The following is a 26314-nucleotide window of genomic DNA, read 5'->3' as shown; positions in this document are numbered from 1 at the left end:
GATTAGCGATTAGCAAAAGTTCCGCTAATGTGGGTTTAGCGTTTAGCGATTATCGAGCTAAATTTTTCGGTTAGCGTCTTAGCTATTAGTGTCGCTAAATTTTCGGTTAGCGGTGCCCACCACTGCCATCACGTCCTCACCGAAACGGCACGACACGAGGAGCTTCTATAGAACGATCAACGGAATCAGGAACCCGACCGTGCAAGTACTTGCCATGTGTAATGACAGGGAGGGGAACTTGATTACCGATAAATCGCAAATGGTCAGGTGTTGGAAGCAACATTTTGAAGTGGTGTTGAGCGGTGAGAAAGGTAGGAGAGTAGTCGAGGGGAACAGGATAAAAATTGGGGAGGACTGGCCCACCAACATTTCGCGAGGTGAAGAAAGATTGCAGAGTTGAAGAACCACAAAACCGTCGGGAAAAACGGCTTACCGGCCGAACTTTTCAAAGTCGGGAGCGAGCGGCTGTGTAGTGCAATTCACAAGATTATAGGAAGGGTATGGGTATGGACTGACTGGAAGGACTTATATGCCCTATCTACAAGAAGGAACATAGATTTGACTCTAATAATTATCGAGGCCCGCTTCAAGAGAGCGTGGTAGTTCTGCGACTGGCAAAGATAATATTTAGCAGAGAACCGGATAGAGGCCAACGATTTCAAGGCAGACTTCGCATACGCTGGATGTGCGCTGTCTAAGAAGATGCCAGAGCAGCGGGTGGTGAGGAGCATCCCAAAACCGAGTTTTGTGGAGGCGTGTTCTGGATTCGGCATAGGATCTCAACGATCTGTCGCCATACAAGTAAAAAGTAAGTAAAACGAAGCATTTCAGCATGAAAATTGAAGTTCAAGGAAGTTCTGAAAAACAATATGTTGTGTAGTTAAAAGGTAAATTTGGATATTTTTTGTTTAAAAGGAGAAATACAAACCAGAATCTGCAACTAATTGTGTGGTTTCTTCGAAGCTTCTTCGAAAGTTCGAAAATACAAACAATAGTTTATTGCATTCGAGTAATTTTATTAGAAAAGCGTTGATTAGCATTGTTTATGTTTTAAATGAATCGTAGCAATTAAATTCTAATGGAAACACGATAACACCAACTTGTGAAGCGATTCCGAAAGGCTCCGGACCGGAAGGCTGATGCTGAACACACGTACACTGGCTCGCGGCTGCGATTACGTAGCCTTTCATAGGCTATAGTAGATAATCGAAATGATATAGATAATCAGGTAGATAACGAAAATGAGACGATCGATAAGGGTTGCCACCCGGAGCCAGTCGCGCTGCTTCGGATCACCAATATTCTCACCACCGGAGGCTTCTTTGTCCTCGTCGCTCGGCAAGGTTCCGCTGCCGCTGCTGACGCCCAGCACCGAGCCCAGACAGCCGTCCAGCTGGGATTTTAGCACCCTCGATGGTGGTTGGAAGTGCCTGGTGCGGGCCAGTCTTAGTACGATCACCGATGTTATGGTGCTTATGGCCACTAAATACAAGGTGGTGCTGAAGAAATTTACTGAAATAAAAGTAATTACGTTGAAGAAAAGATGGCGTAACTAGAAAAAACAATCATACCGATTAAGGGTGTGTTCCCGGACATGGCCGGCAATTGCTGCGCAAAATAAATGAGGAAAATCGTCACAATCAGAATGATGACGGCGTTGAGGACGATCTTCTCGCCACAGTGAGGGGGCAGCCAGAATACCGACAGCGAGAGGAGCATAATCACGAAGGCAGGGCTGATTACAATGGCTTTGTGTGTCGAAGTGTGCCGTTGGAGGGTTATGTTGTACTGGATGTCGATGTAAGGTTCCGTGCAGCACTTATAGTACACAATGTTGCGATCCGTTGTGACTTTCCGGATGCTCCACTCGTTGTTGGGCACCGAAATGTCGATCTGAAGGAGAAGATGTCCAGTATAAAATTAAAGAGCGCTAACGTTCGGTAATCTTGCATACCTCCGGATTCTCGCTGGCAGTAAGATTGAGCTTGAAACCGTCGTACGTCCAGGAGCCGATCTTCAAGAAGCACGTTTGATAATCGAACGGCCACAGACGGAGGTTCAGCTCACAGAAACTGTGATAGTCGGTCGGTGGAACCCACAACACTTTGCCATTGTGATAGATCAGAACGTTGGTTTTACCGTAGTGGAGGTTGTCGGAACCGCGTGCGTTGTTGTACAGTACCAAATCCGGCCGCCAGACGCTGTCCGGGTTAGTACGAATCACGTCCAGGTTGCCGTACTGTGCCGGATTCCACTTAAGTTTATCGTCGGTCCAGTCCTGTCGATTTGAATAAATTTATTAGTTTTATTTATGAAAAAGTTGCTAAATACAAACGATTTCGACACATGATGAGTTTGCTTTATTTGTTTTTTTTTTATTGTTTCATTTAAACTAAAACTTAAGTGACAGTTCTAATTAAGGTAGCAAGCCGCCATAACACTAAACAGAAACACGTAAATAATAAAGCAAAAGCGTTCCAGTGCTAGAGCGAATCTGGTCCAGTCTTTTTGGTACGAAGAATTCACCATTGTCGTCGAATCATTAGCAGAGGAGCAGGATTCGCTTGGCCCGACTTCCGTTTTCAGTTCCTCGTTCCAGTCTTCCTCCTCTGTTACAGGCTGAATGGAATAAATAGAATACAATTTAATCATGTTTTTATCATTGCTTTTTTCCAGTGTTGACGCTAATCCGCTAATTCATTATCAAGTTAGGCCAAAAGTACGCAAAGTGTCAAAAAGTCATAGGTATTTGTGTGTTCGTCTGAATGTTGAAAAAGCGCGAGTTTACTAATTGAAAAATGAGCGTCACAAATTAGCGATTTAGCTGTTGTATAAAATTTATACTTTAGTATCGCTTCCACTCCAAACCACCAACTGCACTCCGGGTAGAGCCAAAAAAGCCTTAACGTACGGGTGTACAGGATTTGTGTGAGTGAACCTAACCATGTTGTAGGTGACAACCGACACGATCAAGCCAAACGCGATCAGGTACAAACTATTGCTGAAAAACAATACTGAAAAGTCATACCAGAATCTTAATAATAGTCCTGCTATCAAAATGGTCATAGAATCTAACCTACGAGCGGAGTTCTGGTGGCCAGTAGTGGCAGGTGCATTGTGAAATAAATCAAAAACGAACAAACGATGGCCGCATTAATACAATTAAGTAGAATTTTCTCCCCAGCGCCAGGTGGCAGCCAAAAGTTTGCCAGTGTCAGCAGGATCAGCACAATGGCCGGCACGATGACCGTACTGTGAAAAATCTTCACCATCCGGCGAGTCACAATGCCGTACTGCACCCCGACGAACTTCGAGTGATCCTCCTCCATAGGATTTTCGTAAGTCTCGGTAACCAGATCCACTATCTTCCAGCTGGGATTAATACGATTCGTTTGGACCTAGAAATGTGTAACGTTTCTGTTAATTTCATTCAGTTTATATTTTTGACACCAAGCAGGTGTGCGAACCATTTCACCGGGCAGCACGTTGAGCTGGATCGTATCTTCTTGGTTGACAACCGACTTTCCCAGTACGATCGGACAGTGCTGCGTGTCGAAGGGCCACCGGCGCAAGTTCATTTCACAAAACGTCTTCAGATGGACTCGAACGGTGCAGCTGTGATTTCCGCGGTTGTCGATTCGCACCTTCGTAGCGGAATAATAGGTCGTTCCGGACGACTCCAGCGCGCTCGAGTGGATGTAAAGTTCAGCGTCCCAAAGGTAATAGCTTGAGATCAATATCGAGTCCAGTCCACCGTAATCCGCGGGTGACCAGGTCATGCGTAGATCGAGCCAGCTCTAAAAATTATACACTCTGGTTATGTATGACTCGTTCAAGTGAATGTGCAATAATGTGATTTGAGTAAGTAATTAACGATCATGCCTTTTACTACTGATTCGAGCATCACATGCGGTTTCACATGCTTAGTGACTACAAAGGCACTCACTTGATTATTGTTTACGTAACCAATGCGAAGCTTGAACACATAAAATCAACACTAAGTTGCTGGTCACCAATTGAGAGAGAACCGCTCAAACTACGAGCTATCGAATTAATGTGAATTTTATTAATGTAATGACAATAAAAAATAACACCTAAACTGTTGAACGGCGTTTGATCACAAAATGGCATCCATGCAACCAGCAAACAACGAGCTCTAGAAAACGTGTTTTCCCAACAAATTTTGAGATAATTTAAAATAAGCTTCGTAAAGCTTGTTTCATTTAGAATCCGGATAAATTGTCAGTTGTAGAGCAGCGCCCCTAGTGATCGGATTTGAAATGTTTTGACTTTTTACCTTTCTCCTAGAAAGGTAAAGCAAACACTTGCAAAACCGAAGATATAAAAGTGCTCCAAAGGGCCGAATGGCATATATCACTCGACTCAGTTCGACAAGCTGAGAATTTTCTGTATGTTTGTGAGTGTGTGTGTGTGTGTGTGTGTGTGTGTGTGTGTGTGTGTGTGTGTGTGTGTGTGTGTGTGTGTGTGTGTGTGTGTGCAGATTTTTATTCCCACTCACTGAACCGATTTTCATGAAATAAATCGCAAGTGAAAGGTCTAGTTGCCCCATAAACCCTATTAAATTTCATTGTAATCGGATTTTCAGTTTAGAGGTTACGTCTCAAAATGTGAAAATCACGAAACATCATTATCTCAAAAACTGCTCAACCAATTTGAACAAAGTTGATTTTAAATGAACGGGCTACCTAAAAACCCTTGACTTTCGAATTTCATAAAGATTGCACAAGTGGTTCAAAAGTTTTTTAAAAAACCTAAATTAATCCACCTAGCGGTCAGACCCAGCCTTTCTCATTCAAACTTTTATTTGTAAAAATAGATTTACATGAACGCTTCAATCCAATAAATGTATATTCACTCTTTAGGTTCTAAAATATTGATGTTGTAATCTATACATATGAAAATGTAGTCCGGTCTGTCTGTCTGTTTGATCCATATAGGTTCGAAAACTACCGAACCGATCGACGTGAAAATTTGTATGAAGGAGTTTTTGGTCCCGATAAAGGTTCCTATGATAGTTTGAGACCCCACCCTTTTCTGGAAGGGAGGGGTCCAATACAAATGAAACATACATTTCTGCACAACTCAAGAACAAACCAAGCAAATGAAACCGAATTTTGCATGTGGATGTTTTAAAGGGTAACAAATATGTCCATATTGGTTCGACGCCCCTCCCTCTTCAAGAAGCACATGTTTCTGCACAAATTTCTGCACATCTCGCGAAATAATCAACTAAATGGAACCATATTTGGCAGGTGAATGTTTTTAGTGGTAACAAATATGTTCCATAATCGACCTTAGGCAACATTTTGCATTGTAAGATGGCAACTTCCGGTTTCTGGAAAATAGCCAAAAATAGCCGATTTCCACCCAATATAATAATATCCGGATAAAGAATGAGGAAGAGGAGCTAAAATCGACCACAGATACCATTTTGAATTCTAAGACGGCGACTTCCGGTTTAGGAAAAAAACAGCGGCAAACGACCAAATATCACCCAATATGGGTATTTCCGGAATCTTAATGATGCACTGGAGCCACAAATCGACTACAGACACCATTATGAATTGTAGGATGGCAACTTGTGGTTTCTGGAAAACAGCCAAAAATGGCCGATTTCCGTCTAACATGAGTATCTCCGGATCTAGAATGATACACAGCAGCTGAAATCGATCACAGACCTCATTTTGGACCTCAGGTTGGCGACTTCCGGTTCCTGGGAAACAGCCGAAAATGATCGAATTACACCCAATATGGGTGTTTGTTCAACCAGAATGACGCTCAGAGGCCAGAAATTATCTTAAATACCATTTTGAAATCCAAGATGGCGACTTCCGGTTTGTGAAAAACAGCCTAAAATAACCAAATACCATCCAATATGAGTATCTCTGGAACCAGAATAATGCAATGAGCTAACAATTGACCTCAGGCACCATTTTGAATAGCTAAATGGCAACTCATAGGAAACAGTCGAAAATGACCAAATAATACTCAATATGGATATTTCCGTAATCGAGAGGATGCATAGAAACCAAACATTAACCCTTGACACCATTCTGAATTTAAAGACGACCACTTTTAGTTTCTGGAAAACAACCAAAATAACTAAATACCTCCCGATATGAGTATTTCCGGTGTCAAATTAATGCCAGAGAATTTGCTGAAAATGACCGAATACCACCCAATATGAATATATTCAGAATTAGGGGTATGTACAGAAGCCAAATGTCGAGGATGTTGTCATTTTGATAAAACAAATCATTTCAAACGATTCGTTATTTGACTTTGATCATATCCTATGGCCGATTCGTCGTGCATTTTCAGACTTTAAACACATCGCAAGGAATCAATGAATTTGGAACGTACAAATCGTACGATACCACATTTGATTTATGTTGAGGCCACATATATCGACAAAAGCAGGTATAGTTTCAACTAGTCTTTGAATTTCTGTTTTTTCCTTTTGAGCCACATATCAAATTGTTATGAAGTTTGTTATTTGTAAGTTCGAGAGATGACTCGTTCGTATGACACTAGTTATGTTCAAATAAGTCATGTTATCTTTGAGATAATAGACTTTCGTTGTTTTATTAACAATTTAATACATAACGGTTGCTTAAGTTCGATTATAATGATATGAAATGAGAACGTATAGGGCAGTCAAACTTTGAAACCACGTGTTCAATCATAATTCATTAGTTTACCCTTAACTAGCCCGCTCATCTGATAATAATATTGATCAAATCGGTTGTGTAGTTACTGAGATAATGAAGTTTCGTGATTTTCACATTCCGGTACATTACAGACGAAGTTACAGTTCGATTACAGTAAAATTTAATAGGGTGTTATGAGGCATCTAGACCTTTCATTTGACACCAATTTTGTGAAAATCGGGTCAGCCATCTCTGAGAAAAGTGAGTGAGTCCAAGTAGTCTTCGGAATATGTTCCTTTTCATAGCTGGATTTCACATTTTTAAACATAACAGGCAAAGTAATAATCCGATTGCAAAACAAATCAATAGGGTCTTATGGGGCAACTAGGCCTTCCATTTGACACTGATTTTATGAAAATCGGTTCAGCCATCTCTGAGGAACATGAGTGAGATTAAACAGTCTTCACAACACGTTTCTTTTCATAACTTTTGAACCACAAGTTCAATCTTCATAAAATTCAAAAGTTAAGGGTTTTCTGGATAGCCCGTTCATTTGAAACCAATTTCGTTCAAATCGGTTGTGTAGTTTGCGAGATAATGATGTTTCATGATTTTTACATTTTGATACATAACCTCCAAACTAAAAATCCGATTACAATAAAATTGAATAGGGTCTTATGAGACAACAAGACCTTTCATTTGCAATTAATTTCATGAGAATCGGTCCAGCCATCTCTGAGAAAAGTGAGTGAGAATAAAAATCTGCACATACACACACATACACACACACTTACATACAGAAAATGCTCAGCTCGTCGAGCTGAGTAGAGTGATATATGCCATTCGGTCCTTTGGAGAACTTTTATACTTTCTGTTTTGCAAGTGATTGCTATACCTTTCTGGGAGAAAGGCAAAAACGTGTCCTGAAGACTGTTTAATCTCACTTATGTTTCTCAGAGATGGCTGGACCGATTTTCATAAAATTAGTGTCAAATGGAAGGTCTAATTGCCCCATAAGACCCTATTGATTTGTTTTGCAAACGGATTATTACTTTGCCTGTTATGTTTAAAAATGTGAAATCCAGCTATGAAAAGGAACATATTCCGAAGACTACTTGGACTCACTCACTTTTCTCAGAGATGGCTGATCCGTTACGTATTGAATTTTGAAAAAAACATCGAAAGTCTATTATCTCAAAGATTACACGACTTATTTGAACATAACTAGTGTCAAACGAACGAGTCATCCTTCAAACTTACAAACAACAAACTTCATAACAATTTAATATGTGGCTTGAAAGTTATGGAAAGAAAAGAAATTCAAAGACTATTTAAAACTAAACTGCTTTGATCGATATATGTGGCCTCAACATAATTTAAATGTGGAATCGTACTATTTGAACGTTCCCGGTATCGCTGGTGATTAAATTGTTCGAAATTAAGAGTCATTTCCTTTATTTCGCTATTTCTTAAGCACTAACATTACGTCAAATTTCATATTTTATACTTCAATTACAACATCAATATTTTAGAACCCAAAGAGTTCATATACCTTAATTGGATTTAAGCGTTCATGTGAATCTATTTTAAAAAATAATAAGTTTGAATGAGAAAGGCTGGGTCTGACCGCTAGGTGGATTAATTTAGGTTTTTTTTGGAAACTATTTGCCTTTTGTCTGTTCGAAAGCTTTTCATCTCGGTACGTGAAGTTTAAAGAAAGTTGTGTTAGACGGAAGATGAAATAAGAAAAATATTTTTGTGCACTCACATCGAGAATCGGCCCACTCTAAAAATCATAAAACACTAAAATTTGCCAAATCAGCAGTGCTCCAAAGTTACCGAGAACCCGGAAGGATCAGAGTTAGTGTTGTGTTGGAACATCGGCAGCTGAACTGGAAGATATTGAGGACAATCAAAGTAAACCCAATTGGGGGAGCTGCGTAGCCGCAAGGTTACAGTGTCCGCTTTTTCAAGAGGATGGTTGTGAAGGTCGTCCAGCAAAATTTCTCCAGGGAATTATAATCAAACGCTTCTGCTATCAAACGAATTATTATCAAACGCTTCTGCTACAATTTTCAAGACCCGTACACTATCAAAACTTTGTATATTGCCTATGTGAGGTCAATACTGGAATACTGTAGCATTGTGTGGTCTCCTCGTCCTGGCGTACATGAAGAAAGAATAGAATCAGTACAAAAGCAATTTCTACTATATGCTCTTCGTAAGCTAGGTTGGACCGCACATCGTCTTCCGTCATATGAAGCACGCTGCATGTTGATTGACATTCAAACATTAAAAGAACGGCGAGAGTACGCGATGGCTTCATTTGTAAACGATATCGTTTCGCAGAACGTTGACTCAGCAGTACTACTTTCTAAATTAAACTTTTATGCACCCATTCGACAACTTCGACACCGTAGTTTATTTGCTCTTAACCATCATCGTACGGAATACGCAAAAAATGGACCTATAAATAGTATGATGAATTCTTATAATCAACACTGCGAAGCCATTGACTTTACGATGTCCCGGTATAAACTGAAACAGTATTTCAAGTCCTTGAGGCTGTGGACACAAAATTAATTTGTTCTATGTTCGTGTATAGTTTAGAAATTATTGTAACCAGTCTACATATATGATTGACGAAATGAATAAATAAATAAATCATAGACAAGCTATAATTGGCAATGTTTGGCAGGAGGCTCGATATAATAGAGCAGTAAATGAGTAAAAGGAAGGGTAAAAACATATTGGACACTAGCACGGATGAATAATAAGTATGCCAACATGGACGTCGAAACATAGATGAAGATGGATTTGGGACAGCTTACCGGAACGAAATTTTATTTCGCCACAATTTAGGGTGATGTCCCTGCCAAGTTTGTGTTTATTTTCACGGACTCGAACGCTCGAACAAGACACTGTACCTGCCAGGCAACACCTCTGATCCTGCGGCTAAAATGCTTTTGGCCAACAACCAGATTTGCTGTCCTGGAAACCGCCGATGATCCAAAAATAGAGAAAAAATAAAGTCCCGCCCTTCTATGTGAAAGGTTTTTCGGAAGGACTTCTTGAAGCAACTGTTTTTTATATAGATAAAGGACTGAAAGGCAAAACTCGCATGTGCATGGCAGGTTCATGCGTTAAACCACTACAAGGCGGTGCAATTGCTCTTGCAGAAACATAAAGTGGAATATTTTTCCCTTCGTGGTCTCCCTGACAGCTGACAACTTATAAGAAGAACCGAAGGCAAAAGGATTCAAGCCAAGTCAAATTCAAAAGATGACGCGTCATAACAAGACCCGGAAGTAACCAATTGTACCTCGTGAACTTAGAGAGAAATTCAACGTGCCTGGTGGATCTGCAGTCCATGCTCTTTTCCACATCATTATTGTAGTTTGGGAGCGCTACAAGCCATGGCATCGTGACGTCACCCAATGCTTTAATTGCTTGCTGTTTGGACAAGGAACTAAAACTGTCATATGGCCTAACACTACACCAAATGTGGCCAAACGCACGCCTGCAACACCTGCCAACTGATGGAGACCACCAATCCGGAGTGCGTCAACTGTGAACTGCCCACAAAGACACCAGTGAAACATGCCTGAATGCTCGAACATCACGAAAGAGTTCCCTGTCGTTGGCTCCTATCACTCCATACCGTTGCTCGCCCTGTTACCGCTGAACTCAACCACCAGACCCGTCACAGGTGCCTGTACGTATACTGAAGCAACGAAATCCGGTAGGCATTCCTCCCAACGGTCCTCCAAGGAAACTCTTCTGGAAAAGCCGAGCCAAACAACCGCAATCTGCGGTGATGATCGCTTCCAAGTATGGTCCGCGAAATCATCAAAATTGGTAACTGGAACGCTTCTATCAGGAACAACACTTATGAGCTTCTTGATTTCTTCAGCGAACACCAAATAGATATTGCTATCTTCACGAAAATGCATCTCAATCCTGAGGTGAACGGTTTCCTTCCCGATTTTCGGTTTGTTCGGCTAAATCGAACACATTCTAACTACTGGAGGGGGTGTGGCTATTGCTTTTCGGCGTGGAATCGACTACCATCTATTACCGAACTTCCAGGTTGAGATTATCGAAGCCATCGGGGTCAAAGTCGAATTTTCGTTCGGCCCAATTATCATTATCGAAGCCAAACGCGTGAGACGGTACCGCTGCACTATTACGACACGATCTGGCTAAGCTGACTCGGTGACGGGCGAAATACATCATTGCTGGCGACCTAAATGCTCGGCACGAGGCGTATCGTCAACGAGAACACCAACATCGACCACCCCTTGTATACTCCAGCGGAGATCGACCAGGGACACCCTCCAGCGTGCGATTGCCATCGCAAGTGACGCGTCGGTCCTCAAACAGCAAATTCAGGTGAGTACCGCCCTCGATATCGACAGCACCACTGAACACATCAAAAGGTTGCGAAACATCTATTTGGCGCCAATACCAACAAGCTGGTGACCGAATTAAAACAACTATGAGCATCCGGCTGACCAAGGTTATCCAGGAACGAATCCAAGATCTGGGAAACCGCGAGTTTTAAAAAGGAGAACAAAACCCGGAAGTTTCAAAAAAGAGACCAAAACCCGTCCCTCCTAGTCTGGTCCGGGGATGATCAACTTTTAATTACACCTGTGAACGCGCTGGGGCAGCAGTTCGTTTCGTTACACAATTGGAGGCGAAACATCGTCAGCCCTTCCGAGCTGGCTGTTTCTGCCATGATCGACAATTCGAACAGTTCAGTTCCAGAGGAAGTAAGAGTGACAGCGGATGAGCTCGTCGATTTAGCGAAGAGATCAAGGTATATGAAGGCCCCCGGCTTTGATAACACATTTAACCTCGAGCTCAGGCACTTGAGACACGGTTAAATTGCTTCCAAAGCGCGTATTTTCAATCGTTGCTGGAAGTTTGAAGACTTCCCTTCAATGTGGAAGTTGGCTAAAATCATACCAGTACTCGAGCCGGAGAAAGATTCTTCCATTTCTAAGAGCTATCGTCCAATCAGTTTGATCTCTGCCTTCTCCAAGCTGTTTCAAAAGTTGATCCAAAGCCGTCTGCTTTGTTCACCGATGAGAGTGGTGTCCTCTCTGAGGAACAATTTGAATTCCGCAAGGGCAGGTCCACCATTCATCAACTCAATTGAGTAAGCAACTGTAACATATGTGTAACCTTCATCTACAACCTTTGATTTGTTATTACTTTGTACTACCTTAACATACAGATACTTTGGAAATACATAATTAGATTCACTCACGAATAGCCTACATGGTGTCAGAAGAACCACGTCTCTAATAATTAATAGAAATCTACCGAATCCTTAGTGGAAAACGAGACCAGCGCGCCACGTTCCACACAGCATCAGAACAGCAGTAAAAAAGGAGTTGGATTCTATGGAGCGGCTTGGAGTTATAGAGAAGATTCACGTACCGACACCGGTAGTTAGCGCAATGGTGTTGGTCAAACGAAAGGAAAAGTTGCGCATCTGCATCGATCCATCACAGGTAAACCAAAATTTGTTAAAACGACATCATCCGCTCACAACAATTGAAGAAATAGCAGCCCGTTTAAATAACTCAAGGTTTTTCACGATTCTCGATTGCAAGAAGTGGTTTTGGCAAATAAGGGTCACAGAAAGAACGTCAAAATTTTTACCTTTTGGCACTCCTTGAGGAAGATACGCTTGCAAGCGGTTACCTTTCGGACTTGCCTCAGCCCCAGAGGTATTTCAAAAAGTTATGTGTGATACACTAGAAGGCATTGAAAGCGTGGAATTTTCAATGGATGATATCCTAATTCATGCTGAAAGCTTAGAAAAATTGTCCAAAATTACGGAACTCGTGGTCAAACGATTGCATACAGCAGGGTTGAAACTGAACAAGGAGAAATGTTTGTTCAACCAAACTAGTGTGAAATTTCTGGGCCATTTAGTAACGGCCGGTGGTCTAGAAGCAGATCCTGAAAAACTTACAGCTATTATTAAACTCAAAACACCTACGAATAAGGCTCAACTGCAAAGGGCATTGGGCATGATAACATATCTAAGTAAATTCGTTCCAAATTTATCAACAGTCACCGTTCCATTAAGAAGACTTCTCGCCAAGGATGCAGAATGGGAATGGGGTTATGAGCAGAAGAGTCATTTCAGAAGATCAAATCCCTTATGCAATCACCTCCAGTACTTAAGTACTACGACGTGAATGACCCAGTAACACTTTCAGTGGATGCAAGTTCACATGCTCTGGGTGTCGTTTTACTACAAGATGGACATCCGATAGCATATGCATCCAAGGCGTTAACACCTTCCGAGAAGAATTATCCGCAAATTGAGAAGGAGGCAACCGCCATACGGTTTGCTTGCCAAAAATTCCACCAATACATCTACGGTAAAAAATTGACGGTCAAAACGGACCATAAGCCGTTGGAATCAATATTTCGAAAACCGCTTGATCGAGCTCCCCCCAGGTTGCGTAGAATCAGATTAGAAGTGTCTCAGTATAACCCCAAAGTTATTTACGTTAAGGGAACAAACATTCCGATACCTGAAATATTGAGCCGTGATGTCGATAACATTCCAAACGATAATAAAGAACAGCACTTAGAAGTACACGTTGTATTGCAGATGACCAAAACCGCTAGCAAGGAGCTAAGGCAACACTCCGAAGCAGATTTAGAGATACGATCCTTGAAGACAACTGTGATGCAACGCTGGCCGGAAACGAGAGATGAATTGCTACCGGAAGGAGGAATTGAGGAAGTATTGGTGCTTTCGCGACGAGATGGCGATCTACGATGGGCTGGTATTCAAATCGAATCAAGTGCTCATCCCACAATCTTTGAGAAAGGACATGCTAGCTAAAGTGCACAGTGGACACTCAGGGATCCAGAGCTGTATTCGTAGAGCGAAACAAATCTTATTTTGGATAGGTATGGAAAAAGACATCCAAGAAATGGTAGAAGCTTGTGCAATTTGTCAACGGCATCAGCGAAACAATACTAAGCATACTATTCTTCTAAAGGACATCCCTGGGCTACCATTTGAGAGAGTCGCGTCAGACCTTTTTCATTTTAGAGGAAAGGAGTACTTACTACTGGTTGACAGCCATTCGGGTTATTTTGACATAAAACAGCTAACCGAAACCACATCAAGGTACGTTATCGAGCAGCTGAAAGAGTGGTTCTCGGTACATGGTGTTCCTCAAGTTTTAGAGACTGATAATGGCCCTCAGTACGCTTGCAAGGAATTTCGTGAATTTTGTCGTAAATAGGAATTCGACCACCAAACATCGAGTCCGCATTTTCCTAGAGCAAATGGATTAGCAGAGCGATACGTCCAAGTGGCCTAAGCAATATTGAAAAAATGTAACGAGGATCAATCTGACGTACGTTTGGCTCTACTCCATATGCGCAACACACCTCGTAGTAGCTGCATACCATCTCCCAACGAAAGATTAATGGGACGGTTGGTACGATCGAATATGCCCATGACGTTGGAAGCTTTGAAACCTAGGGTAGCGATAAATGTTCAACAACTCCTAGAACGAGAACGTGAAACTCAAAAGAACTACGCTGATAGAGGAGCAAAGGAGCCGCCTCAGTTTGTCGAACAGGAGCAAATACTCATACAAGATCGTGATTCTCAAAAATGGACGCCAGGAACCGTTACGAAGCAGCTGTGCGAAGACCGTTCATACCTAGTGTCGGACGGTCATAGAATAGTACGAAGAAATGCACATCATTTGCGCAAGCTACATGGAAAACAACAAGAAGAAACTACACTAGTGGCTGAAGTACCAGATGGCAACCGGAACGAAGCGGCACCAACTGAGGAAACTAGCATCAACCCACTGGAAACAGCGGCAACGATAACCGACAACGTCGGTGGTACGGTAACCCGTTTTGGACGCATAGTAAAAGCAAAGAAATTCAGTGATTTTGAATATTATTAAAAAACGGGAGATGTAACATATGTGTAACCTTCATCTACAACCTTTGATTTGTTATTACTTTGTACTACCTTAACATACAGATACTTTGGAAATACATCATTAGATTCACTCACGAATAGCCTACAGCAACATCATCCGGCAATTACAGACAGGCTGCAGGGAGACCTGGATGCACTGAAGGAGTACTATACCAACTGGAAAATGGTGATCAATGCGGTGGTGGTTTATCTTGGACAGTCTCTGGACAGTCATCTGATTTTTCGAGCACATATCGATAAGATTGTGACCATCATCACGCGATTATTCACGAGCTATAGTTTCAAGGTTGTACAATGTACAGTAGTTTAAGTAGGTTAAGTAGGTAGTTTATTTTAAAAATGCAAATAAAAACTAGATGTCCAAACATCAAAAAAAAAGCTTGGTTGAAAAGTTAACTAAATAAGCAACAGAATCTGAAAACAACAAGAAGAAAAACCAAAGATGAAATGCTCTGTAAGCAAACCACTTGAACTGTAGAAATATTGTTATAATCAAAATACAAATGATCGGATGCGAAAGAAGCAACATCAGCCAGCAGTAGCAGCCAACCAAGAGTTTAAATTGGGTTGTTTAGCTGTTCACAGATTACTGATTTTTATATATCAACCGCTCTAAATCGCTACAATGACAGTTCGTAAACATGGACGAGCTGTCATTGTAGCGATTTAGAGCAGTTTCAATTCGTGATTTGAAAACTGAAGGACTGCGATAGAAAATTTTTGAAAATCATGTTTTGCTTAGAAAATGCAGCTCTTTCAGATGATATAAAAAACTGATATAGCAAAACAACCCAATTGAATTTTCTCTATAGTCCGATAGGCATCAGATAGCAAAGTTCGGATTGACTATATCCAGCTTTCCACGAGCGATAATGGCGGACAGTTCACGTAGCCCGTTTTGACGTTTTCTGTAGGTCAAGGAATTTTCAACCGCAGTCACGGAGAAGAAAATATAACAACGTTGTTACGTAGCATAGCAACTTGAACAAACAATGGGCGTTTTGTTATTAAAATTTCGTCGTGCGCATGCGCGGATCAAAATAAACAAAACTGTTTATAAAAGTGACTATGCTCCGTTTTTATGTTTTTCACTCCATTACTGCAATTGAAAATTACCCGACCTACGTGCACTGTCAGCCATTACCGCTCAAGAAAGCTGGATAAGCCCTCCGCCAAGTGCATCAATTGGATATGGAGCAACCATCTCCTGCTGTATAATCATTCATAAAAAAAACTTTACCCATACATCGTCATACCAAAGTTTGTACAGTGGTGAAAAAAATAGAATGTATGAGCACTAAGCATTCCCTAGACTGTTTCGATAATCATCAATACACAAACGATCAACTGCCATTTCGAACAATGTGTACACCGCGAAAACGAAAACGACATGAACTTATTTCATGAATGAAATTTTGACAGAAAGCACGGAAGCGCTGACATAACGCACGGAAAAGCATCATCTATATCAGCAGGATCCGTGACACCTGTCGGTTCGTAAAATGTTCTTTTGAGCTATTATAAATCTTCATAAATAAAAAATATGAAAGGTAGGTACATTTCCAAGGTTTCGTTTCGTGCCGTCGGTGAATTGTTTTGATGTATTATCATCTTTTCATTAAATCGAATTAAATTTTTCATTGATTTGCAATTGGTGTCAAATATAAATATATATATATATATATATATATATATATATATATATATATATATATACTAGTTGAACATTCCCGGCGATGCTCGGGATCAAAGGTTTCAAAGATAGATTTTTTTTTATATTTCATTGCTGCATTAGCTCAACTCACTTCATAAATATAATTTACATCTTATACTTCCATCATCACTTTGAGTAGGGTGTCGAACGTCTTCGTCAGTGGTTTTCTTCGGACCTTTTTTGCATAAGATTGCGCCAGTAAAACTACCGAAGAAAACCACTGACGAAGACGTTCGATACCCTACTTCAATATTCTGAGAACGCGCAGAACGGAAATACCCATATTGGATTGTTTTTTGTGATTTTGGGCTGATTTACAGAAACTGGAAGTCGCCATTTTGGATTTCAAAATGACGTATGGAGTTCCACTTTCGAAAGTATTGAAATTGTTGGCCAAATATCACTTTAGAAGTCATAAATTTGCATGTTTCATGTAGTTTTGTGAATAATATATCAAATTTAGTAATGAGATACTTGTTATTTTTCTTCAAATGTCTTTTCTGAACGTGACCAACATTTTAATGAAAAAAAAAATGTGTCATCGCTGTAAAATGACGTATGGAGGTCCACTTTCGGAAGTATTGTGTTGGCCATATATCACTTTAGGTTATTTTCCTGAAACCGCCATTTTTTAATCCACAAAACTTTGTAGAAAATAAGAAAATAAAAGATTTTTAATGCTTAAGCTGCCTCTTAATCGATATTCAAACAAATGAATCGTAACCTTTCCTGCAGCTAGATGTGAGTTCTAGTTTGGATTAATGCAAAAAAAGTAAAACAGTAAGATTAAGAGCTGAATGACCTTCTGGTTAAAAGCTCTCTAATAAAAATCAAATTCAAATTCAAAAGTACAAAAGTAAATCGAATGCCGTAAAATGTAACTATTCACAAAACTACGAAAACATCAGAAATGTAAAATGTTCATGCTCGAGATATGGGTTATTTTGCAAAAAAAAATTGTGGATGAAAGAACAACGAACATTTCATTGCAAAAAAAACAAATCATTAAATTTTGATTCAGAGGCGAATTGCGCATAAAAAGTCAAAGTTTCGCATGTAATCGTATAAAAACGTATAAATTAAAAAAAAAAATATTTTTCGGTGATTTTCTGTATTCTGTATGCTGTATATGGTCTTCGTGGCTCTGTGGTTAGCGATGTCGATTGGCTCCCACACGGTTGTGATATCGGGTTCGATCCCCGATCAGGTCGAGAATCTTTTCGAACTGCAATTTTTCTCGACTCAGCTCTGGGGCACGGTGTATCGTTGTTCTTATCCTACAACATGCAAAATGTGCTAAAACAATATCGATAACGAATTTTCTCAACTAAACTGGTTGATCGAGAGCGCTATTAGAAGGCTGCAATATTGTTGTGCTGTATACAGAAAATCATCTTCAAACATACATTTTATATTTTAACATAAACAAACATTTTAATGAAAAAAGAATCACATGTCATCGCTTTGAATTTTGATTTAGAGGCAAATCCAGCATAAAAAGTCATAATTTTGCATGTTTTAGGCAGTTTTGTGAATAATATCTCAAGTTTTAGTAATCATATACATTTTATTTTTCCTCAAATGTCTTTCCTGAACGTTAACAAACATTATGGTTTTAAAAAAAAAAATCATATGTCAACGCTTTGAATTTTGATTTAGAGGCGAATTTAGCACAGAAAGCCATAATTTTGCGTGTTTTCGGTAGTTTCGTGAATAATATCTCAAGTTTTAGTAATCAGATACTAATTATTTTGCCTTACATATCTTTCCTGAACGTTGACAAACATTTTAATGAAAAAAGAATCACATGTCATCGCTTTGAAATTAGGTTAAGAGACGAATTCAGCATAAAAAGTTATAATTTTGCTTGTTTTACGTAGTTTTGTGAATAAAATCTCAAGTTTTAATAAACAGATACTTGTTACTTTCCTTCAAATGTCTTTCCTAAACGTTTACAAACATTTTAATGTAAAAAAAAACACATGTCATCGCTTGAAATTTTGATTTAGAGGCAAATTCAGCATAAAAATTCATAAAGTTGCATGTTTCACGTAGTTTTGTGAATAATATCTCAAGTTTTAGTAATCATATACTATTTATTTTTCCTCAAATGTCTTTCCTAAACATTAACAAACGTTTTAATGAAAAAAGAATCACATGTCATGGCTTTAAATTTTGTTTTAGAGGCAAATTCAGCATAAAAAGTCATAATTTTGCAAGTTTTACGTAGTTTTGTGAATAAAATCTCAAGTTTCAGTAAACAGATACTTGCTACTTTCCTTCAAATGTCTTTCCTGAACGTTTACAAACATTTTAATGTAAAAAAATCACATGTCATCGCTTTAAATTTTGATTTAGAGGCAAATCCAGCATATTTTTGTTTGTTTAACGTAGTTTTGTGAATAAAATCTCAAGTTTTAGTAATCAGATACTAATTATTTTTTCTCACATGTCTTCCCTAAACATTAACAAACATTTTAGTGTAAAAAATCATATGTCAACGCTTTGAATTTTGATTCAGAGGCAAATTTAGCACAGAAAGTCAGAATTTTGCGTGTTTTACGTAGTTTAGTGAATAATATCTCAAGTTTTAGTAATTAGATACCTATTATTTTTTCTCAAATATCTTTCTTAAACATCAACGAACATTTTAATGAAAAAAGAATCACATGTCATCGCTTTGAATTTTGATTTGGAGACGAATTAAGTATAAAAAGTCATAATTTTGCATGTTTTACGTAGTTTTGTGAATAATATCTCAAGTTTTAGTAATCAGATACTAATTATTTTTCCTCGAATGTCTTCCCCGAACATTAACAAACATTTTAGTGAAAAAAGAATCATATGTCATCGCTTTGAATTTTGATTTAGAGGCAAATTTAGCACAGAAAGTCATAATTTTGCATGTTTTACGTAGTTTTGTGAATAATATCTCAAGTTTTAGTAATTAGATAACTATTTTTTATAACTAATGTCTTTCCTGAACATCAGCGAACATTTTCATGTTAAAAAACCTACATGTCACCGCTTATTATTTTTGATTTAGAACGATTCAAAATGATGATGATTACTGTACACCACAGAGACTGAGGGAATAATATCAATTAGATCAAGCGTTACGGAATTCCATTTTTATATAGTAGATATATATATATATATATATATATATATATATATATATATATATATATATATATATATATATATATATATATATATATATATATATATATATATATATATATATATATATATATATATATATATATATATATATATATATATATATATATATATATATATATATATATATATATATATATATATATATATCAGAGGGGATGGCGGCCGTTATGAAAAAAAGAGGAAACCAGCTTGTTTTAGATCTTTAGTAAAGTCACTATGCAGTAATTTGGCGGACTGAAAAACCACAAAACTGGCAAACTGCATTGTAAAAAAGGCTTTTTCGTAGACGTCTTTGTGAAAGTAAACTGCATTAATTGACCTTAACTTTTTCGTATTTTGTTACCTTGTCCAGAAAAAAATTGTAGTGTTCATTCATTTTGTATGAGATTTAGATGCTGAAAATTCACCAACTAGGGTAAGGATCGGCTCAAGCAGTAGCGCCTATTTTAATCAGTCGAAGAAAACAGGCCTCAAACTCCTGCATTTTGATCAATATCGACCATCTCAATGATGAAAACGAAAACTTTGATTGTCTAGCTGCCTTACGAACATAAGTAATACCGTTAATCACAAAGGAATCTATGAACAATTGCAATTGAAACAAATCGACCTATATTGCAGCCATTCAGGAGCCACTTCGGGTGCTGAAAAAAAAACGCCTGCAAAACAGATGAATACTGCTCAAAATAGGTTCGGGGTGATTGGAATAGTGTCCCTCGATTCGTAACTTTGATTGACGATTGTCAAAGTTTGCTAACTTAGTTTTACAATCTGAAAACAAGTTCTGATAGAGAAAACGATAGCGAACAGATTGATATACTACTGTTTGAATTTCACCCAACACATTTCGAGTATTTCGTCTGAATACACAGGCGGTTCCTAAAGCTGCTTAAAATATGTTCCCTACCCTATATTCTTACCATTTTCACCCATCCGTAGACAGAAAAGATCGATGTTTCCTCGTCGATGTCCACGTGACGGATAGTCATCCTTAGGGATAAAAGCAAACAAAACAAGAATGTTTAGTGCTCTGCATAGCACCAACAAAAACATCACTTCAAAAGTAAAAACGAGGAATGGTCCTCGATCACTCACTTCAGATCGACCGATGTCACGTTGAAGTGCTGCGTGGGTCGTAGATTGCGATCGTAGTTCGCCAGCAGATCTTTTTTTAACTTATCGACCCAAGTTTGGGTCACTACCGGCCTACTGCTGTCGGCTGAAAGGGTAAAATAAACCAAACACTTGGTATTATACATTCACTCACTACAACACTGCACTGACGTAGATAAAAATGGAACTAGTGTCGGAACTCTCTTATCAATTCGACTTGCTTTACTGCTCGCTAGTGGCTAGTGGCCAGTCCAATCCCATGGTGTGGTGTTATCGATATGACCTCGCCTTATAATTTATGGGACAGATCATGAGATCGTAAAAAAGCAAATATGCACTAATGGAGAATCAGACTGCAGGATGTGGTTGGTTCTTATTATATGTGATCCGTCAATCGTCAACGGGGAACACTGACAGATTAAATCACACATCATAACGAATTTTGAAGTTCAAATTTATGCATTGTCACGGCTTCCTTTGTTAACTTTTGCCATAGAATATCTGCACTAATGTCGGTTATGAATAGCAAGATGAGTGAAGCATCCGGTTTGTTGGTAAAAAGTTCTTAGGACAAAACTTTTTGTCGCAGTCCAGCACTAAAAATACTTCTTGATAAGAGCACTAGTTCCTTTTTTGTTTTTTTTTTCTGATCCAGGATGTCATTTAAGTGGTCCAACTTACAGGTATCATCGGTGTAGCAGACCTGCACTAAACAAAAGACCACCGCCAGGGTCAGACAGTGGCCTTTACCCATTATTGCGTATTAGTTAAGTAACGACACACTACTGGTAACTTCACTCTTTTCACACTCTCCCAGCTTGTACTTCCGCTCACGTGACTGAACCGAACTTTACTGACCGACTGCCGAACGCGAACTGAAGCTGTCCAACCTCCGGGAGGAAGTTTTTATAATTCATTTCTCCCAACCATATTGCACATCCATTGACGATAAAGAGCCTCCTCATTTGCATGCCGACTGATTAGGGTTGCTCCGTTTGGGACGCGCACCGAGACTGCTTGTTGCTGCGTACATACATATTGTGCTCAGTTTCAGTCTTTCAGTAGGCGCAGAGTCGGCACTTGTATGCGTGTGACGTTCCAGAATCAACCGAATAAATGAACGTTATTTTTGGCACCGCATTATTGAGACGATTGGGAGAAATAGTCTTATCATCGCGTGATACCGAGAAGTTTATCGAATTAAGAGGAATAGAATGGTCGTTTGTGTTTACCGTTTTCGGGAGATTATCAACGGTATAGGAAGTATTATTTGACAAAAGATAAATTTGAGAAGTAGCACCCAATTATGGGCGGAACTCGTTGACGCTTATGATATGTGTGACCGCCTAATTTGGAATCTCGAACGAGCCAATTGTGCAAAACCAAGTAAACGAATGAAGGTAATGAGCTTGATATGTTGCAAAGATTTATACATCATAAACTTTCTTGTATAGAGCAAAGCAAATGTAAGTACCAACTCTCGCACGGTGGGGGAACTGAGCTCTCAATGCTTGTTTGGAGATCCCAAGTTACCAATAAAGTAGCGCCGCTAATCAGAACGAAAACATTAACTTAGCAATTCAAGTAAAAAATACATTGAAACTTTGAGAATGACAAAGAGTAGCAAGTGAATTTAGCGCTTCCACGTTATCAAACATATCTAAAGTTCTATGTTAGAAAATCAATTGTATCTCACCGGGAGTACCGTGCTGGATCGAAACCCGTACAGTATCGAAATCCGTACACCTTGACGTTTTTCTTCAATTTTAAGCATTATAAAAATAAAAATTCATATGATAGTTACATGTACATGTCCGTTGAGCTGTTGGCCTTCTGTTAAATTAAACTATGCGTCAGTAGGCCATGAAATAAAAATAATAAAAATAAAAAATCAATCGTGTATCGGTTTCAGTTGTCATTTCGTTGTATCGTTAGAGAATTTACTAAAAAAACGTTCTTCAGATGAAAACGTTTTTCAAGTGGGATATACGTGTTTTACTCTGTGAATCTTTTTGAAATTGATGGGAAAGGTAAGTCTTCGTAATTTTCGAGCTGTATATCGTCTGGTGAATAGTGTAAATTGTATTTATTCAACCAAAACTGTGCCGAACGGATTTTGATCCTTGTTAATTGCTTGAATCGAAATCCGTACAGCGTGTGTATCATGCATATATTGTTGAAATTTCTTCTTGTTTTCAGCATATAATGGAAGAAAACAAGTATAAATATACGGCAAACGATTTCGAAGGAGCGGTGACTGAGGTGCGCTAGGGAAAGTCGTACCGGGAAGCTTCGAAAGATTCCGGCGTTCCGGTTGCTACAATAAGGGGTGCCGCAACGAAACGCTACGAAAAATTGCACTCTTTCAGCTGATATAAAAAGTTAGAAAACCGTGTGAAACTTTAGGAACAAATTGATCCTCAAAATATATTTATTCGTAAATTTGAAGATAAATTATAAATAAAAGATGTTCATTTATGTACTTCTATATCTATACGGATTTTGATTTATTTCTGTATGGACTCTAATCCAGTCTATATCGCGTGTGTGCGGATTTCGATTCAAAAGTGTACGGTTTTTGATTCAGACAAAAAACTGTGTACGGATTTCGATTCAAAACATGTTCTATTAAAACATGATTTTTTCGAGTTTCAGAGTGATTTTAATCATTTTGCTTGAAAATAGTGATAAAATATAAGTAGACTTTTAAGTAAACATGTCAGTTTAAAGCAATATGTGATTTCTTGATTTTATATTGACCGTCGAAGATTATCATGTGCTTAGGTGTACGGATTTCGGTCCAGCACGGTAATATGGCAACAACAAATTAAGCAACTGAAAAATTTATTTAATGCAAAAAAATTTAATAAATAAGTTTCTCTGCTGTTAAGCTGGCTTCGACAGGATGCAGAGGACTCCAAACTAGCAACGTCTTTAAAGTCGCAATCCCGCCTTCCATTTTGTATGGAGAAGGCGTCATTACGCCGTGTGTGTACTTGGGCCTTAAAGGCTGAATTAAACTCTTTGACCAAGCGTCAAATATTTGTCACTTTTATACAGATAAAAATTTGGTCAAAGATAATTGTTTGTCACTCTCTAATTTTTACATGGGGCAAACAACAGCCATGATGTCAAATAAATTTGACCATTATGTCAGAAAGTCAAATATTTGACCATTGGACAAAGAGTGTAATACAGACTTAAGTACGATTACAAGTTAATTTTTCCCGCTGTGCGTCGCTGTCGAAACAACAGGCAAACTGACACTTGACGGCGTATGTCAACAGTTTCCCCAACTTTTAAACATACGGATACGGTACACGGTTGGCGACTAATTGATTTACGGCGCTGGTACTTTGTCCACTTAGCGAGCCGTCCATAATTTAATAGAGCCTGTATCGCTGTTTATCCCGGCACCAATCAAGATTTATATTACATAATCAGCCGTGCCGCCACGACACGACACTGGGGTGGGCTTGCGCTTTCAGCGATTTCTTCTCAAAAGGACGCATTCAAAATACCGCGCTTGCTTAAACACTTAATTGGTTACGCACTATGACAGATGATTAAGTTGTTAACATATTGACTGTTTGAGAATTATCGGTTGTTTCAGTTTTTGTGCTGCACATGTGTCGTTCGACAGTATTTGATCGAACGTTTAGTACAATTGAGGGGAAATGACTAGCACCGGTCGTATAGCCGAGGGGATATGATCTTGATCTGATTTAGCACTTCACTAGCTCATGGTCAGCTAAATCGCAAACGACACTTTACGTGAGGGGAACGGAATTTTGTTTTTGTTTTGAGAGCGTGAATACTTTTTGATGACAATCATGGCTTACTACCACGTTTTCACCATGATTGTAATTTGACAAGAGCGGTGAACAACATTTTGCATGCATTGATAACGAATAAAATATCTTACCACTTGTAGTATCCCATAGGCAGAGAAGACGTACTTATCCTCATCTAGTTCCACTCGTACGAAAGTCATTCTGGAAAATAGTATTGGAATTAAAAACTGGAGCACTGATAATGCTACTACTCGCTACTTTAGTGTAATGTTGGTCACATTATAGTCCTCAGCCGGCCGAACATCAGGATCGTAATTTGACAGCAACTTTTTCACCAACTTTTCCTGCCAAGTTTCCGTTACTAGAAATGGTGAAACAGATAACAATCAAACTGTACTTTACAATAATAATAATACATACTTGGCACGTTATCCGTGCGTGTAAATCCCGTTAAACTGATTAGAACCAAAACAACAATCCAGTAAGTTTTAGCCATTCTTGCTGGGGAATGCTTTCGAAAAAGAAACACGCAAACTCAACGACTGCTCGCCGAGAACTGTTGCTGTAAAGCCTCAAGAAAGCGGTTTTGTGATTCAATTACGTGCTCTTTAATTTGAGGGGTTCTAGAGTACAACTCCCCCTTGAACAAATTATTTTTATAATATAGACATGATTCATACACATTTCGTTGGTTACAACAATAAAACAAATGGCGGTTTAAACTATTGAGGGTATATTTTACCCTGTTTGCCCTTTAGTAGACAATATAATAAAATCGGCTTTCAAGATACTTTTATATTCTAGGATTTTGAATAGCCATACGCCATTTGTTCAATTCGGTTTATCGTCAAATTTATTTGCTGTGAGTAGGTACAGTAAATATTTTCTTTTTCTGCAGATGCTCGACATAACACAAATATATTTAATACAGTTGTCATCGATGGAGTTAATGACATAGTATATTTCTTGGAATACCATTTGATTATTGCCCAACAGCATCCAATTGGTCGCACTTCAGAGCGGTCTGGAAGATTTTGGTCGTTTAAATAAATTCTACGTTATCAAAAATATCCAGCAAACTTTTTCGCTATCAAAACTATGAAACTGGTTTTAAATTGGTATATCTATCTTAGCCATATGATTTTAAATAGGGAAGCCCAAGATTTTGAAAATTGTAGAAGTAAAATTATAGTTGTTATTTGAAAACAAATAAGAACTGTTTTCTTTGTTAGAATAAACGAATAAAACTAGGATATATTTTCAAAAATGTAAGAGGTCATTTAATCAAAACACTGATTTCTGCACATCCTCTGCGCTATTCAAAGAGGCTCGAGAGTACATATCCCCGAAAGACGCTCATAGCACATCACTTGCGCCCTGGTGGCCTTGATCAACCGAGTCAGTTTATTCGGAAATCCGTTGTGCATGAACTGCCACAGCGGTTCTCGATGTATCCGCCGGATCTCGACTGTATCCGCCGTGAAGTCGATGAAGATGTGATGTGTGGGTACATTGTACCCGTATTCTATTGTTTCTGTGAGATTTGTCGGATTGACAAGATCTGATCCATGGTGGCACGGACTCCCATGAAGCCCAATTGGTGCTAGCCCACGAACGTGATAGACGACGAAACAAGATCTGTGAGAGTATTTTGTAGGCGGCATTTATGAGCAATATACCGCGGCAGCTGCGGCACTCCAGCTTGTCGGCGCCTCTCTCTCATTTTTAAAGAGCTCGCTCGACAGTCCGTCTTTGCCTGTGGCTGTTGTTCTGCAGCCGCCCCTAACATGAAGGTCAGTACTTGCTTCGCTTCTGCTTACTGTATCGCCAT

General features: G+C 39.0%; 1 protein-coding gene across 3 annotated transcripts; it reads right to left on the bottom strand.

Annotated features, from left to right (window-relative positions):
- Positions 1-995: 995 nt before the first annotated feature.
- On the bottom strand, positions 996-25036 carry LOC129726452 (acetylcholine receptor subunit alpha-like 1). 3 transcript variants are annotated; one of them, XM_055683158.1, is made up of 7 exons: positions 21371-21579; positions 20672-20795; positions 20497-20566; positions 3468-3797; positions 3077-3398; positions 2845-3014; positions 2300-2619 (listed from the first exon to the last, which is right to left on the bottom strand). In XM_055683158.1, exons 1-7 carry the CDS (start codon positions 21441-21443, stop codon positions 2413-2415), a joined length of 1296 nt encoding a protein of 431 aa, XP_055539133.1. In that variant the 5' UTR covers positions 21444-21579; the 3' UTR covers positions 2300-2412. The 3 variants fall into 3 exon arrangements, with proteins under 3 accessions (XP_055539135.1, XP_055539134.1, XP_055539133.1); XM_055683160.1 differs by lacking the exons at positions 2300-2619; positions 2845-3014; positions 3077-3398; ... (2 more) ...; positions 20672-20795; positions 21371-21579 and adding exons at positions 996-1512; positions 1572-1893; positions 1955-2278; ... (1 more) ...; positions 24742-24844; positions 24904-25036; XM_055683159.1 differs by lacking the exons at positions 2300-2619; positions 2845-3014; positions 3077-3398; positions 3468-3797 and adding exons at positions 996-1512; positions 1572-1893; positions 1955-2278 and having other exon boundaries at positions 21371-21574.
- Positions 25037-26314: the final 1278 nt, after the last annotated feature.

This window comes from Wyeomyia smithii, chromosome 3, assembly GCF_029784165.1.
Source record: "Wyeomyia smithii strain HCP4-BCI-WySm-NY-G18 chromosome 3, ASM2978416v1, whole genome shotgun sequence".
Lineage (NCBI taxonomy): Eukaryota > Metazoa > Arthropoda > Insecta > Diptera > Culicidae > Wyeomyia > Wyeomyia smithii.
The sequence above is the reverse complement of the archived record's forward strand: the minus strand, read 5'-3'. Positions and strand labels throughout refer to the sequence as shown.